The sequence below is a fragment of the Verticillium alfalfae genome, genomic scaffold (genome assembly GCF_000150825.1).
Source record: "Verticillium alfalfae VaMs.102 supercont1.8 genomic scaffold, whole genome shotgun sequence".
NCBI lineage: Eukaryota > Fungi > Ascomycota > Sordariomycetes > Glomerellales > Plectosphaerellaceae > Verticillium > Verticillium alfalfae.
Genome location: NW_003315031.1, coordinates 609307 through 625091, shown reverse-complemented (window position 1 = coordinate 625091; position 15785 = coordinate 609307). Strand labels below are relative to the sequence as shown.

The 15785-nt window shown below is 53.5% G+C and overlaps 6 protein-coding genes across 6 annotated transcripts in view; 3 read left to right on the top strand and 3 right to left on the bottom strand.

The window, feature by feature from the left end:
- The window catches only part of VDBG_06618 (conserved hypothetical protein), a gene marked incomplete at both ends in the record, with an annotated part of 4550 nt that extends 1999 nt beyond the window's left edge, over positions 1-2551 (top strand). Inside the window, 2 exons of the mRNA XM_003003010.1 lie at positions 55-2060; positions 2245-2551. Of these exons, the coding sequence (XP_003003056.1) occupies positions 55-2060; positions 2245-2551 (2313 nt within the window). The remainder of the gene's footprint in view (positions 1-54; positions 2061-2244) is intronic.
- Positions 2552-4856: 2305 nt separating this feature from the next.
- On the bottom strand, positions 4857-6332 carry VDBG_06617 (sexual differentiation process protein isp4; the record flags this gene model as incomplete). Its single annotated transcript, XM_003003009.1, has 6 exons — positions 4857-5152; positions 5205-5404; positions 5460-5731; positions 5781-5869; positions 5951-6082; positions 6136-6332. 6 exons carry the CDS (start codon positions 6230-6232, stop codon positions 4857-4859), a joined length of 1086 nt encoding a protein of 361 aa, XP_003003055.1.
- Positions 6333-7511: 1179 nt separating this feature from the next.
- On the bottom strand, positions 7512-8309 carry VDBG_06616 (conserved hypothetical protein; the record flags this gene model as incomplete). The annotated part of the gene is made up of 1 exon (XM_003003008.1): positions 7512-8309. One exon carries the CDS (start codon positions 8307-8309, stop codon positions 7512-7514), a length of 798 nt encoding a protein of 265 aa, XP_003003054.1.
- Positions 8310-9073: 764 nt separating this feature from the next.
- VDBG_06615 (ABC transporter) lies at positions 9074-10246 on the bottom strand (the record flags this gene model as incomplete). Its single annotated transcript, XM_003003007.1, has 2 exons — positions 9074-9563; positions 9642-10246. 2 exons carry the CDS (start codon positions 10244-10246, stop codon positions 9074-9076), a joined length of 1095 nt encoding a protein of 364 aa, XP_003003053.1.
- Positions 10247-11805: 1559 nt separating this feature from the next.
- On the top strand, positions 11806-13883 carry VDBG_06614 (repressible alkaline phosphatase; the record flags this gene model as incomplete). Its single annotated transcript, XM_003003006.1, has 4 exons — positions 11806-11808; positions 11866-12132; positions 12187-13042; positions 13099-13883. The coding sequence occupies 4 exons, from the start codon at positions 11806-11808 to the stop codon at positions 13671-13673; spliced, it is 1701 nt and encodes a 566-aa protein (XP_003003052.1).
- Positions 13884-14148: 265 nt separating this feature from the next.
- On the top strand, positions 14149-15296 carry VDBG_06613 (hypothetical protein; the record flags this gene model as incomplete). Its single annotated transcript, XM_003003005.1, has 1 exon — positions 14149-15296. One exon carries the CDS (start codon positions 14567-14569, stop codon positions 14942-14944), a length of 378 nt encoding a protein of 125 aa, XP_003003051.1.
- Positions 15297-15785: the final 489 nt, after the last annotated feature.

The following is a 15785-nucleotide window of genomic DNA, read 5'->3' as shown; positions in this document are numbered from 1 at the left end:
AGCCAAGTTCCCAGATACCATTCTGGTGCACCTGGCTGACCCTCCAATGTATAGAGAGTTTACCGCAGCGAGATGAACATGAATTATTCGACTACCCCCCTGCTTGCTACTCGCAAAGAGGCAAGCGATTCCGCCAAGCTTGCTTGGCAGAACCAGCACGGTGACCAATCCAAGCCCTTGAGGATATGCCTTGGCCACACGAGACTGTTATCATTTTGGTTCTTGGTTTTGATTTCAAGTAGCGCGGGGGCAGGCAGCGGCTCGTCATCTGCCACCTTTCTCAAACCCGAACATAGCACCACCACACAGGCACTCCTCAGGCTTCCATTGCCCGATGAGACTATGACTCAGAGAGAAGCATTTTACCACAATATGTATCCCACCGAATTTGAAAACTCGAGAGAGCAGGTGGACATACCGCGCGACTTGTATGGGCAGCCGTTGCGTGGTACGCTACGGTACTGCTTGCCTCTCAAATACGGCTCATCTTTTCTCGCCTTGCACCACGCGCCCGCTGCTCACTGGAGTGGCCCCGGCCCCGGAAACCCCGGCCGTCAAATCTACAGCGTCTGTCGCACCCTGGGCGACCGCGCTTGTTGCTGCTCTGGATGCGCGCCGCAGAACTGCTGGGGCTCGACGGTCGTGCGCGCCTCGTACCAAGATGACGAGAAATTCGAGCGCGCCGTGGCTGCTATCCGTCGTCTGGCGCTCGTCACTGTCGACTATGACGAGTCCCTACCTCGAGGTGAAGAGGCTTCACCTTGCGTCAAGCGGGCGAAACTCGCAGCAGAGCCTGAGGAGGAGCTTGATGAAGGTCGCGTGTTGGCTGACAGAACCAATGAAATGAACTGGTTGCAGCTTGTCAACGACGTGCAAGCCCGGCAGTCTGACCCGACAGAGGCACTCACAACGGACCAGATTGTCAGCGAGGAATTCAAGTACCGGTTCCATACCACGGTCATCCAGGACAAGGACCTGCTCGATCATGCAGAACCCGAAAAAGCTGAGGAGTACTTCCAGGCCAAAGGCTGGGAGGAGCGCGAGTCGGGCGCTCGCTCGGCTTTCTTCATGTACCTCGACGATGAGACGATTGACCACTTAGCCGGCGCTCCCGACGATCAGGCACTCGCTAGGATGACCATCGATGAGCGCTGCCGCATTGCATGGAACTACTGGGTCAAGATTGTGGAGCCGATGGCCCCGGAAATTGAGGACGATGAGAGCGGTGATGAGGACAGGGAGGCGTTCTTGGAAGTCGAGGACAGCCAGGGACGCAGGAGCCGAAAGAGACGCATCCGTCTCCTCTGTCTCCTCTCACTTTATCTGGCTTCGAAGGACTACTCGTTCGATGAGATTCCCAATGAAGGAGCCGACTGCACACGGTATGCGAACCCTCAGGACGAGACGAAGGCTTGGTGCTTCGTCTCGGGCATATCATGCGAGACGCCGCCCATGATTCACGGCTGGCTCACTGAGATATACGGCTACAAGGAGAGGAAAACTTTGCCGCAAACCCCGTACAGGCCTGAAACGCCAGCTTTTCTTGAGGATCTTCGCATCTGGAGAGAGAACCGCACCAGGAAAAAGGCTGAGGCCGCGCTGACCAGACCGCCTGCTCCCGAGTCGTCCTTTGCTGTCTTTCGCCATCTGCTGCAGCCGCATTGGGAGAGAACAGGCCCCTTGAAGCCAGGCCTAAGGATTCGGCAATATTTTGCAACAATGAATGACAATTTTGTCTACTGTGCCGACTGCAAGCCACAAAACTGCTGGGGCTCGACCATCGTGCGAGCCACGTACAGAGAGGGCAACGATGCGCGCTTCAAACGGGCCGTCGCGGCCATCCGCCGGCTGACACTCGTCTCGGTAGACCATGACGATGAAGCACCACACCTGGATTCTCCTGATGAGAATGTGCCTGTACCTCGACGAAGACTGGTTCGCGAAAACGAAGTGGACCAGCAGACCCTCGAGACTCACTGGCGAGAAGCCGCCCGTGAGATCCGGCAGCGGGGCCCGCCCAGATTTCTGAAGACGGATCAGATACTGAGCGAAGAGTTCAGGTACCGGTTTCACAACATCGTGGTCGAAGACCAGACTTTGCTCGGTGGAGGTGATGTCAAACAGGCACGCCTATTCTATCGCGAGTCTGGGAGCTATGGCGCGCGAGAATCATCCAAACCTGCGCAGTAAATTCTTCATCTTTCTGGACGAAGAAACTCTGAATCACCTCTCAGATGTTCCTAGTGACGATGAACTTGATACGATGACGCTCGAAGAAAGGTGTCGCATCGCTTCTCGTGATTGGGTTAAGGTTGTTAGCCCCTTGGCCGAGGATCTCGGCAAGACTGAGGACGACACGAAGCAAGCAGCTGGTAGGAGGAGAATTCGCCTGATTAATATTCTTCCAGTCTATATGAGGCTTTTGGCTGTCACCGGACTAGAGGAAGTCAAGTTGGAGGAGGTTGCTCGTGAGGATGAGACCGAGGGCCTCGCCAAACAGTGGTGTCTGATCGAGGGCTATGATGCTCTTCTAGAAGAGGACATTGCTTAAATTCTTCTCTTACATCCATGCCGGCGGTTTCATCGCTATTTTGAGCATTGCGGAGTGAAATCTGGCGATACGGAGAAGTGGAAGTGATAAATCGAAAGTCAAACGGGTGTAGCAGTTTTCCACGTGGCGACCTGAGCCGACAGTTATAATTCCTGCCATCAGTAGGCCTCCCTCAGCTACAGTACATCAAAAGGGCCTTTGAAGTTGATGCAAAGTAAGACACGTATGTGCAGCTAGAGGGCAGTGGTAAGAATCTTAGTATGGGCAAGGAGTGAGACCGAACTTAAAATAAAGTCAACCTCTTGCATCTTTCGAAAACGTTGTTAGCATGCAAGATATTATCCGCGCTGCATGCCTTGAGTTCTCGTTTCCACCAGTGTAGGCCTGGTGATGGTACTAGCGGGCTTGTGTCTGCCTAGACACAAGTAACACGGCACGTCAGCCATCAGTGAGCTTCGCCTGAATGAGCTAGCCAGCCAAAAGCCCAGGCCCTCTAATACCCCTCCGCACTGTTATTCGGCGTGCAGCCACCCCGATTGTGATCATGTCTGGCTACTCAATGAGTGCAACAGCTTTGAGCCGGACTGCGCGAATTGCTGACTCTGTTTTGAGCTGGTCGGCAGTGACGGAGAAGGACATCGCTTATACCAGTCAAGTGAGACCAAAACAAGAGTTGTCCAGACCTTAAGAACACAGATATCAGTGGTTGGGTGTTGGGGACGGACGAAACCCACACCAACCACATGAAAGCAACGTCCAGCGGCAAGATCTGTGTTCCAAATGCCCAGACCACTTCGATTCGTTCATTGTTAACGACCCTCACCACCATGACGATCACATCCACTACTAAAAATGTGAAAAGCTCAAAAATACAAAACATACAACATCAGGGATTCGCTGGTGGTCACCCACCCAACTACTAGTCCGACCCTTACTGGCTTATCTATGGGAGAGCGGACGGGATCCCGAGTTCTCCAGTAGGTATGGTCGTATGTGGCATAATGCAGTGTTGTCTGTAATCATATTCCAAAAGTGTCACCCTTGTGTATCGTCTTGTATTTACATCCTTTCCAGTCGCAAGTGTCCTGCAATGCATCAGAAAACTTAGATCTCCTCTTTGGAATGGGTGATGTATAAATACCTTGTACACGTCTGTTCCCCACCACGCAAAGTCATTTGCTGCGCCAGTGTAAAAGATGGCGAAGAAGATTATCACTCCAGCGATGGCGACTGAGCAGTCCAGTGCCGAGCTCAGCACGAAGTTGTATCGCCTCCACCAGTTTCTGTCTTTCCTCTTGAGCCAAAGCCCAAACACCAGCCCGACGATGGCCCAGCTCCCGTAATTGGTACCTGAAGCTGGCGGGATGTAATTCAGTCCACCCAGGAACACTGGGACATGAATCTTCCGTAGCCAGCGCGTGCGAGGAAACAGATACTTCTTGAGTGCCCACACAGCAATGGGCAGCAGAGCACCCAGGGAGAAACATCCATAGTAACTGCCTGTAGTGGGCCCCTGGTGCGAAGAACCGACGCGGACCGAGGGCTCCCCAGACCATACTAGTGTTGAAGTGTGTGCGTGAAAACGGACACGTGAAGCCGTTGGGGGCTGCATCGGTGCAAATGTGAGGGATGTGTTCTAGAGCCCAGTTCAATGTTGAGACCTGGCCAAGAGTGCCCATGACGATGCCGACAGTTTGAACAAGAAAGAGCTTGCGCGGCGGAATATTGCAGTAGATCCCGAGCTTGAGGTCCTGAGCGAAGGCGAGACCCTTGATGCCCGATATGTATCCCAGATTGAAGAACCATATGTTAGCGAGCACTTTGCCTTCGTAGACATAGCCGGCAACGATACGACAGAAGATATCGATCTGGATTTTGACATTGGCTGTGGCATATACCAGAGCAAGCTTGGCATGTCAGTACGATCTCAATGCAACTTTTCAGTTTTCCGCAGTGAACTTACTGGGACATAGAAGACCGCGCATATGATCAGGGCAAGCAAGACACCATGCCACCTTAACTGTACGGGATAGTACTCGCATGAGAACAAACCCAGACCAAGAGATAGCAGCATCGACACTAGATACCACCATGCGGGGACAGTCTTGTAAGCCGGCTGGAGGTTCAAGCTCGGTCTCGGGCGGCGCTTGAATAGAGACGATAATGACGACGCCTGGAAGATGGCGATGATGTTGTGGCGCCGCTCCAAATACAGCCAAATGAACAGTGATGATATTGTAGCAAACGAGAGTCCGAAGGGTTGAGCGCGTAAGTGACAGGCAGGTAGATCTAAAAAAAGTTTATTTCAATGCACTTCGACGCAGGAGCTGGCAGCTTGACCGACCTCTGAATACTCATCAAACTTGGTACTATTGAAGCTGAAGCCGAGCTTCTTATCGATAACACGAGAGACATTGTAGACAGCGCCGGTGTTGTCGTACACAGAGTTACTCTGGATGGGGAGGTAGGCAGAAGACCACTTGTTGCTGTAGTATATTGCAGGCGAAACGACGTAGATCCAGAAGATGAGCGATGCGAGGACATTGAGAATCGCCCAGGTCGGCACAACCAAAGGAGAACCAATGTAAGCAATTTGACTCCCTACAACACACTCAATACTAGTTCCGTTGAAAGATTAAGGGAAAGGACTTACAGTCAAAGGTGACAGGCAATATGCCTAGCCCACTCTTCATGCCAAAGATTTGGTTGACTACAGCGTTGTTCGGTGCAGCCCAGCAGATGAAAGTGAAGTAGCCTAGAGCTGGAAAGATGAAGTCTGGAAACCAGTACCAGCAAAAGGATACGCAAAAAGCAATCATGAAAAATCGATAGCGAGACATCTTGAATCCGGTGCTTTGAATATCATCCGGTCAGTGTTGATATGGATTCGTAGATTGCGGCGACGTACTGTGGGTCCACTGCGTTCTTTCTGGAGTGGAGGGTATGGTTCAGGGCAGTATTACCAAGAACTCCGGGCCACACAAGGCTAGCTGGCTCTACGACGAGTGAACGAAATATGCCGGCTAGACTGAAGCCGAAAAGAATGGTGGCAAGCGTCATGGTCAGCTCGAAGCCCCATCCTGCTTTGAGACCATAGAAAACACGCTGCTCGGTGAGGACGTCTGCGCTCAATCGAGTGAGGAAGCTGAGATTTGCAAGTATATAAATGAGAATGTTTTCCTTGAACCCATTAGCAATGCTGCCCGTGATTGCCCGGATGCTGAAATACCTTGTAATTGAAAGGTCCGGGATTAAGAGATATGTGGTGCCCGAAAGCACTGATACCCCAGTCTGGAATAGAATACTCCCAGGCTTTTCCTACAGGAAACGCCAAAAATTGAATTGCCGATTGTGAGAGAGAAATCGAGGGAAAACGGAAAGTGTACAGAGTGTTCAGACCGCTCCCGAGAAGGCAAAAGGCGATCCCGATGACCCACATGCGAATGGTCAGGCAAGGAAGCGTTGGGTCATCCTTCTCGAGGCCGATACCTGCAGCGAACAACACGTCTTCACTGGGAGCACTGCTTTCATCTGGGAAATGTCAGTGCCGCTCCAGGGCTGAATTGCGCAGTGAAAGGGCTGACCAGAGGGGCGCTTAGCCTGTTCAGGTCCACGCTCAAGCCCCTGACTCAGTGGCACCGTCGTGACACTGGTGTTTGGCATACCCTTCGCTTCCTCCATTCTCTGGAAGAGTAGTGGCTAGAGTGTGAGAGAACTGAAAAAAGGTAAGACGATCGATCTGATTAGATTTTTCGAGAAGTTGAATCTGATAAGCTTCTATATGCAGAATGCATGGACCCGAGCCGGAGTTGCGGGACACGGAGCTCCGCTTTCACGGCAGCCCAGGCCGGAACTCGGCAAAGAGCGTCGTCAGCTACCACATCTTCCCGTGGCTATTTTTCAGTACTTGAACTCGCGGACTGGCACATGCGAAGCATCGCGTCGCGGCCTTTTGAAGCGAAGTGCTGAATCGCGTGTTCCAACATGCGCCATAACCCACATCGGTGCCAGCAGCTGTGCTTGGCATAACTTGTAACTCGGATTCTCGGGATCTGTCCAGCAATATGAGGCTAGGCTTCTAGGAGTCAGGTCGATTCTTTTTGCGTCAATAAAAATATGTGCCGTGATGGCGAGGAGAAGAACAGCCCAACACTTTGTAAGGTGCCCGAAAAGCTCCGATGACCGAGGGCTAGATGAACTACCCTATCAACTGCGACGCATGATTCAAGGTCATTACTCCATGGAGGAATTTCGCTCTATCAATCATATCAAAATGTGAATGTCATTGGAGATGGATATGGGAGAGGAGGGTGGTAATGTCGAAGGTGGTTCTTTTATTCAGGTTCGTCTTTTCTTTGTTGTGCCAGCCCTGACACCATATCATACGTTGTGATTATGTCAGAACTAAAGCCCTAATATTTCCTGCTTAACATCAGATAGTCTTTTCTCTGATAGAGCTTGAAAGATGAAGATACTTCGGAATTAAATGGACCGAGGGCGTAGGGTCAATCCAAGCATTTATCGACTCATGACAACGCTGAAGTCTATGCTTTCGCGCTACGGGCCGGATGATACTAATTTACAGCATTATTCATAGCTATCTACCTTGGCGAGATGCTTGAACAAATAACCTTAGGTTTGTGAAGATTAGCAGAGAATGAACACATTATTTTCGCGGGAAAAACACTCACATGGCCATATGATCCCCAGCAGGGGTTGGGGTCGTTCAATGGTTCTGTTGATGGATATCAGACACTGAGGATCCGAACAAACGCAGGAATGATTGCAGATAGCCGAATTTATATTCAATGTGGAAGCTGATTAGCTGTATTATTCTTAACCTTAACTAAATTACGAATCCGGTACCTGGGCGACCTTCGAAAGTCCCCCATCAACCAAGGAGGTTTATCACGGCCGAACTGGTAACCGTGGGCGAGTCGAAGGCAATAAAGATTTTACTTCAAGCAAGAAAGAGAGCGGTACCAAGAAGAGCTGCCAAAATGGGGACACTCATAGCAGCCAGTTTCGTGACCGCCTCATCCTTCTCCGGGCACTCGGCAGGAGAATTCAAGCCTCGGCACCTCTTCGCAAGATCCACAGCCTCCATACTTTCTACTACGGACGTTTCAATCTTGACGCGGCAGGTATTCGAAGTCGATGTTGGCGATGGTGATGCCAGCACTGCGCAAGTTCCTGACTCTTGGCGTCCATTGGTCCAGCCAGAATATTCACGTGCATCGGTAGTCACGTTGATCGCAACCCCTTGATTAGGACAGTCATTGCTATCACCAGCCGTGCCAGCAACGAGATCGGCCTTTTGCCCACCATTTTTGACTTCGATATCAACCCAAAAGTTTTCAGTGCGATTTCGCACACGCTTGTCGTAGCTGCTAATCTCCTCGCACGCGGACCAGAACGCTTGCCAGATCACGCGGATCTGGCCCTCGCCGCTGACCTTGAAATGGCTCCAGAAAAGATAGGGCTCGTTCTCCGAGACGTTGCCCCAGCGGAGTTCGTGCATCCGATCGCTGAGGACTTCAATGTCCGAGGTTGATTTTGTTAAGTTGAGGACACGAAGCGAGATGGTGGGCTCAAGATATTCGGCTTGCTTGACATTCTGGAGCGCAAAGACAAGTGGAAACTCATCCGTTGGCTCACACGTCTCGTTTGCGCGTGGGTAGACCAGGCCGATGTCCAGCAAGTCAGCGGCATTGGCAATGGCCCCAGGGTAGACAGCCGCGCCCAGGAGGGACCACATGGAGTGGGAAGCGGGAAGGATGGTGGTGGTGGTCGCGATCGTTATGTGTGGCTGTGTTGCTGTCAAAGTTCAGAATTCAAGGGGTAAGCGATAAACAGAGGCAACTTCATGTAGGGCCCTGGGCCCGATCGGTCCAGGAGCCTCTATTGCGGCCTGGCCGCCTTGGCCATCTTGGCAACATGCCGTGTCCCGGTGCCTCGGTGTGTCTGACGTCGAAGGATTACAGTGCTATATGAACGACATAACAAACACTCCACACCCGAATGGGGAACGTGTAATGGACTGTCGAGCCCTTTTGGCATTCAGAAACATCTGTCCCAGAAAGTGTAAGGAGAACACTATTGAACCCCACCGGAACTACACCCGCATGTTTAATGCCTTCCTGTCTATTAAGTCTTCCTGCTAGGTTTTTTCCTTGGTACATCTGTTTCGTCCACAAATAGACTCTAGGCAGTTTGCGAAGCCTTTCAGGGGTGACATGTCCAATTCATTCTGTTGACGAGACCGAGAAGGGCAGCAAAGAGGGAATTTCTTTCCTGACCGCAAGCTACATGGGTGAAGAACTGGATTGATATTGCTTGCATTACTTCATGCAAGGTTCTCTAGCGTTTCAAGCTACTCACTGAGGTTTTCATACATCATCTCGAACGCTGCTTGATTGACACCTTGGAAATAACTACTACGTCGAGCAATTCCGACAACAGTCCCCACCTTACCTACACCTTGTAGTTACACGACTACCCTCGACCATATTAACAACAAGTTCAGAGGCCGTCAACGAGCGGGCTCAGACCCCGAGCAGATCCGATACGATCCTCAAGGAAGAAGCGCAGCCTCTCAACCCTCCCGCGATCCGCCATGAAGCGACCAAAAGCCGCAGGGTTTGTCGACGGGATATCCTTTAGCGGTAGCTGCGAGAAGTTTTCCGCCACTGGCACATCATGGCGAACAGGCCAGCCCATTATCTGCTGGAACTCGGGCGATAGCACAAAGGAGTGCAGCAGCTTGGCACTCTCGGGGTGGGGCGCGTCCTTGAGGATGGCGGCGGTCTGCGGCCACGACACAAACTGGGTCTGGGTGGGAAGCGAGTATTTGGAGCCTGGAACGGCGGCGAAGCCAGCGAAGCTCGTGAAGGTTGCCGCCTCAGTGCAATTCGGGGTCAGGGTCAGGGTAACGGGGGTCCCAGTGCCGCGGACCCAGCGGGGGTTCTGTGCGAGAAGGGCATCCAGCCACTCTATGCCGTGCCTTTGTAGGCTGTGATTTCAATGTCAGACTTCGCGCGTTTTCCAATTGACTTGGAGAGTATGTAGCCAGGGTAGTGGTGCGACTTACATGAGGTCAAAGGCAAACAAGACAGCGTCGTCGTCGTTGGGATAGGTCAGCACGATCTTGTTCTTCAGTTCGGGCCTCAGAAAGTCGTCAAATTCGCTGATCGTAATGTTGGGCAGCTTGGAGGGGCTCCAAAACAACTGCCAGGCAAGATGGTAGACACCGTAGTATGCCGCGGTTGCGACGTTCTTGTATGCGCCGTCAATTGCATCAAAGCCGAGTGGAGCGTACTTAAGAAGCGCGCCTTGGTTTTCCCAGCGGGGAAAATCGTGGAGTGTCTGGAGGATAACGCTGTCGACATGGACGTTGCTATTGGCGAGCTGCTCGTCCAGTCGGCCGTCGTGGTACTTTGATAGATCAACGGTAATGTTTAGCGTCATGCCGGGGAATCTTTCTTCGAATATTTGCTTCAGAAAGCCTTGCTGGTTTGGCTCATCGCCTCCATGCCAGCAGTTGACGACTCCACCTTCGGCAAGGGCAGCTTTGTGTATCTCTTCGAGGGTCCTGTTCTCGATTTCGGGCACACTGTCGAAGGCGAACAGATTGTCGTAGGCAAAGACATTGGTGGTTGCTGCCAGGATAGGCAGACCACAGCTTGGAGCAACCATGATGGATATGACAGAAGGGGAAATTTTGACTCAATATCAGACGGAGTCCGAGAAGCTGCATGAGAGAGAGAGCTTCAGATCTTCAGACGATCAAGCGTCCTCATGGACGTCTCTGGTTTATAAAGCTCCCTCGATGCTGGCATCCTGTTGGCGTCCAGTCTCACAGCAATATCTCCGAGCATCCGCATTGCACCGAGTGTGAACTTTGGTAGTGTTTGCCCCTGCCGATTCAATTTGAGCGATCCCGAGAATTGTGTTGTAGTTTGGAGGTTTCCGAGGCCGTTCCGCAGCTTTACGTTATGCCCGATTAGGGTACCGCGCGGTTGAAGACAAAGTTCGTCAGCACACTGGGCCTGATGCTAACTACTCTGTGGTGAACGTCTGCGCTGATTGATAATGTAAAGACTGGGGTAGAGAGCTAGCGGCCAAATCTAAGCGCTTTCGGGTATCGCTCGAGGCATGGTGAAGCACAACATGACAGCGGCATCTAGCTGTGACACGTTGCCCGGCCAAGGGGAGATTCGAGGCTAGCCTTATTCGCAAGGGCGTCACCAGCTGAAGCAACCTGGATAAGCTTGTTCGAGATACGGCTGTCGGAATGGAAAGAAGTTCAACGCAAGGGCAGGGCAGCCTTGCCAGAATGGTGAGGGACCTCGGTGTGGTGGTGGCTCAGAGAACACGTAACCTCACCCGTCGGTGGATTCCAAGGTTTGATCGCAGAGATAAAATTCTGGCAGTTCACAGCTGCCGAACTCCAGTTTGACAGGACGCTGGCTTCTCGGCATTGGCAAGGTGGATGTCTGTATTTTTCTCCGCAGGGAATTCCGCTTTTGGAGGTGAGGCATGCTCGCGCAAAGATGGCTATGCGAGGTGCAAGAGGGATAAAGTGAGCAATATGCCTTCTTCCATGACAGACAGGAACGTTTGTGGTTGGGATAAGACCACTGTGACGAGGTTCTGGCCGGCAGGTGCCAAGGTGACATTGTGACAAATGCTGTGAATCGATCTCACCCATGTTCAGATTCGCTCGACTTGGCTTGCTTGCTGCACGACAGCAACAGTCTTCGCATCCCTGTCGCACGTGATAGATTGAGCCATGTCGCCATGACACGAGCCGATGTTGCCGACTACGCAAAAACTGATCCAGCTGACCTGCTCGAAGGGTCAATTGGCATCAAGGAAATAAGGTACTTGAGTTGAGGTACCTGACTTGCCTGAGGACCTCAAGTACAATGAACAGACGCAGACCCTTGCAGAACCCCCAAAAGTCTGCACCCCCGCCGAGCATGTGCTCTGATAAGGTGAGGGCCAGGCACGTACCCTAGGGGGTGACGTCGTTGGCGTGTCACACAGCCGCAGGCCAGGGCAAGCTCGTGCCAATGAACCCTCCCAAAGCGCCCCAGGCGCCCCCCCATTCCAGGGACCTGCTGACGCTGGCGGAGGTAGCACTGCGTGACCCTTATCTGGAGGCTTTAGCTTCGGAAGCTTCACCAGGACTTGTTGCTTCCTCCAACACCCATCGTCAAGCTGTGCATCCGGATTGCACTGCACAACACAAGATGGTATGTCAGCCAAATCGCACCTGTTGATGTCTGCAAAACTGACACGCTCATTCCTAGGCCGCTCAAGCAGCACCAAACGACCGAACTCCCCTCCTCGACGACACGGAACGTCGTGAGAATATCAACGATGACTCCGAGTCCAACTCCGATAACGGCCACTCCCCTTCATCAGGCGGATCGAACCGACTGCGTGAGGTTCTCCTCTTCGTCTGGGCCCTGTTAGCGACTGCTGCCGTGATCGTCCTCGCGGTGTGGAGCCAGCATAACCGCCAGACGGGACATGGAACTGGTCCGACGCCGGAAAAGCGAAACCTCATCTTCATGGTCTCCGACGGCATGGCCCTGCTTCCTTGTCCCTGACCGCGAAGCTTCCGTCAGCACGTCGAGGGTCTTTCCGAGGATGACACTCTGACGCTTGACAAGCACTTTTGGGGCACCAGCCCGCACGCGCTCCTTCAACTCGCTCGTCACCGACAGCGCGCGGTGCACGGCCTTCTCGTGCGGCAAGAAAGAGCTACAACGGCGCCATCTCATCACGCCCGAGTACGAGCCCTGCGGCACCGTTCTCGAGGCTGGCAAGAGGGCCGGCTATGCGACGGGGCTGGTCGTGACCACCGACATCACCGACGGCACGCCTGCCTGCTTCGCCAGCATGTTCTGACCCGCGCCATGAACGATGACATTGCCCTGCAGGAGGTTGGTGATGGCCCCCTCGGGCGTGTTGTCGACCTGATGCTTGGCGGTGGCCGCTGCCATTTCCTGCCCAACGGCACCGCCGACAGCTGTCGCCTAGACGAAACCGATGTTGTCAAGATCGCACAGGAGAAGTACAACTGGACGTATGCGAGCGACCGAGCGGGATTCGACGCCCTCAAGCTTGGCGAGAACGTTCAGCTGCCGGCCCTTGGCTTATTTGCCCACTACAATGTTCCCTTTGAGATTGACCGCCGCAACCTCGATCACATTTACCCCAGCTTGACCGAGATGACCCACACTGCGCTCCGCGCGCTGGAGAAAGAGACGGAGCACAGTGACCACGGCTTCTTCCTCATGATTGAAGGCAGCAGGATTGACCACGCCGGACACATTAACGATCCCGCGGCTCAGGTCCACGAGGTTCTGCAGTACGATGCTGCCTTCCAGGCCGTGCTTGACTTTATCGAGAAGAGCGAAACCGAAACAATTCTGGTAGCCACGAGCGATCACGAGACGGGCGGTCTCGGTACTGCTCTACGTATGTGCTCCTGTCTTGCTTTTTGATGCTGCATGCCGTGACTGACAACTTCACAGAGGAGCCTGGACACCTTCCCGTCTATAACTGGTTCCCCCGCGCCCTTGCCAAGGCCAATGCTTCGTCCGAGTTCCTGTCCCTGCAGCTTGCCAAGCACATTGCCGAGAACCCGGGCGAGCACATGGGAAAGCTCAGGAGCTGGGTCAACGAGACGCTCATCTACGGCGGTCTCGGCATCACAGACGTGCACCCTGAAGAGCTCGACGCTCTCGTTGAGGCGCCCCTTGCCGCGATCACAACCTTCGCTGCCATCATCAGCCTGCGGGCGCACGTGGGCTGGAGCACGCACGGACATACGGCCGTCGATGTCAACATTTACAGCTCGGGTGGGCGCGACACGGAAAAGATCCGCGGGAACGTCGAGAACACGGACGTTGGCAAGTTCCTGCGTGACTGGCTCGACCTCGACGTCGCGCCCATTACCGAAGAGCTGAAGTCCAAGCTCGGCAAGGTGAATAGGAACGATCTCGCGGCCATGGATGCCGTTTCGGGTAGGCCCGCAGAGGCGGCGGCCGCGGGCGAGGTGCCACAACATTGGATGGAACAGCATATGCGCGAGGTGGCGGCGATCTAAACAGTGAGATGCATAGCAAGAAGCCCCAGCGAGCGAATCATGACACGGCACTTTTTGGCGTTTCATTTTCAAATCATTTTCTGGGTCGGGTTGTTTTAGAGCCTGACGTGTGTGAGTTCCTACGTACGTGCGCGCGTAGCAGCCAATTTTAGCCTTTTCGATCTGGCATTCTGGATCGGACGTTCCAATGCGAAACCAGGTTTTAGGAGGCCCGCTGTCGAGACATCAGAGACATGACGCATGCTTGTATTCTGCAGCGTTGCCTGGTATAGTGATGCATCACTTTCTTCATGGATATGCGCCGCGCCCGCGGGGGGGGGGGGGAACTATTATCATGTGCCCGTGGGCTTGATCCTACTGCCATGGCGTGTGTTGCGGCCGGAGAAGTGAGTCAGTGTGGGAGATCTTTGGCGGTGACTCAACCTCGGAATCTTGGGCCGATGCTCAAACGGCTTCATCTTGATGGGACTCTGTCGGTGCTTCCTTTCTTTCTATGATACATGTTTGCCCTATTTTTTGTCATCACGCAAGTTTCGATCGATTCTCAGAAGACAGTCTGCGAATACAAAATCCGCGAGACCGGCATTCCTCTTGTCATTAAAGCCACAGCAACAGCAGCAGCAGTAGAAGAAGCGTGCATGAAGAAACAGACATTCACGTATCAGACCACCACCACCACCCCACGACTTCACATGTCAATACATTGACACACCACGACGAAACGCAACCACCAAACTGTTCTCCATCTCACACTCAACTTGCGCCCGTCTCCCATTTCTCAAGGCACTTTTTTTTCATTTTTCTCAAAGGCACTCTTTTTCAAGGGCACTCTTTTCCAACCAATACAACACATTGCAGCTCTTCTCCGTCTTCAGCAGACCACACAATTCACAATGAAGGCCATCCGCACCCTGACCTCGCCCAAATCCTCCCCACGCCTCCCTGCGACAGCGACGATCCCCGCATCCCGCCGCTCGTTCCACAACACGCCGCAGGAATCCTCCTCCTCGCAGCTCTCCACGCACCAACACCCCTACCACCAGCGCCCCAAGCACGACACGGGCAAGATGTCCTACAGCTCCAGCTCCAGCTCCAGCTCCAGCTCCAGCTCGTCGTCAAGAACGGCCGACGGCATCGTCTTCGACGAGGACGTCATTGAAGAGCTGAGACCCATCTTCGCCGAGCGCGCGAGAGCAGGCGAGGGCAGGACGGGCAAGGGGCAGCAGATGCGAGGCATGGGCACTGGGCAGGGTGCCGAGTGGGTTTGGTGATTGCCGCTTCAGCCTGTCTGTCCCCTTCCTGCCCCTTTGTCTCGGGGGTCGTGTGCAGAACTCCTTTATTTCTTGTTTTCTCTTTTTGTTCTCATTGCTATGGGTTTCCAATGTAAGCGACGGGCTGGACTTCGTCAGGCGTTCAAAACAAGGGCGTGGCGGGGGTGGGCGTTTTATTCATGTCGCTTGCCGACGAGGCTGGCGGCTTTTTACGATCATGGAACGGACGCAAAATGTCGCCGATGCAATTGGCTATGGGGAGAGCATAGCACGCTGCCTAGGACAGGCGGCCGTGTGCGTACATGTATACCAGGTTCTGAAGGACCAGTGCATCAATACAAAAGTTGAACTGCAGAATTCAAGTGGTGGGGTTTGTGACTCGATGACTGGGGAGTCTCTTCAACGACGACTGAGGCCGACCTCAGGTGCGGCTCGGGGGCCAAGAAAGCGAGTGCCCTGAACGATTGCTGCGGAGGACCAAACCGCACAGGCACATCGAAGGCTCGACGAGCGGAAAATCAAGCAAGGAGCGACAAACATGAGTTCTGACACATGCCGCTGTTGCTCTTCCCTCTTGTCAGCCTTTCTTGTCGTGCAGGGTGATTCGATCCGAGGCCCCTATCTACTGTCTTCGTTGACCAGCCGGGCCGGGCCAGCGGCATGCACCATCCGCGGTGCAAACAAGGCGATTGTGCTCAATCGACCCTGCACAGGCGGACAATACCTCTTTTCCACAAACGGGGTCGTACGGCAGGTCGATAAGGCCCAGGCCGTAGGGTGCGATGCCGCGACCCGGTGGGTGGTGGCGACCGTTGGACACCACACGCATCGTCAGGTCGAG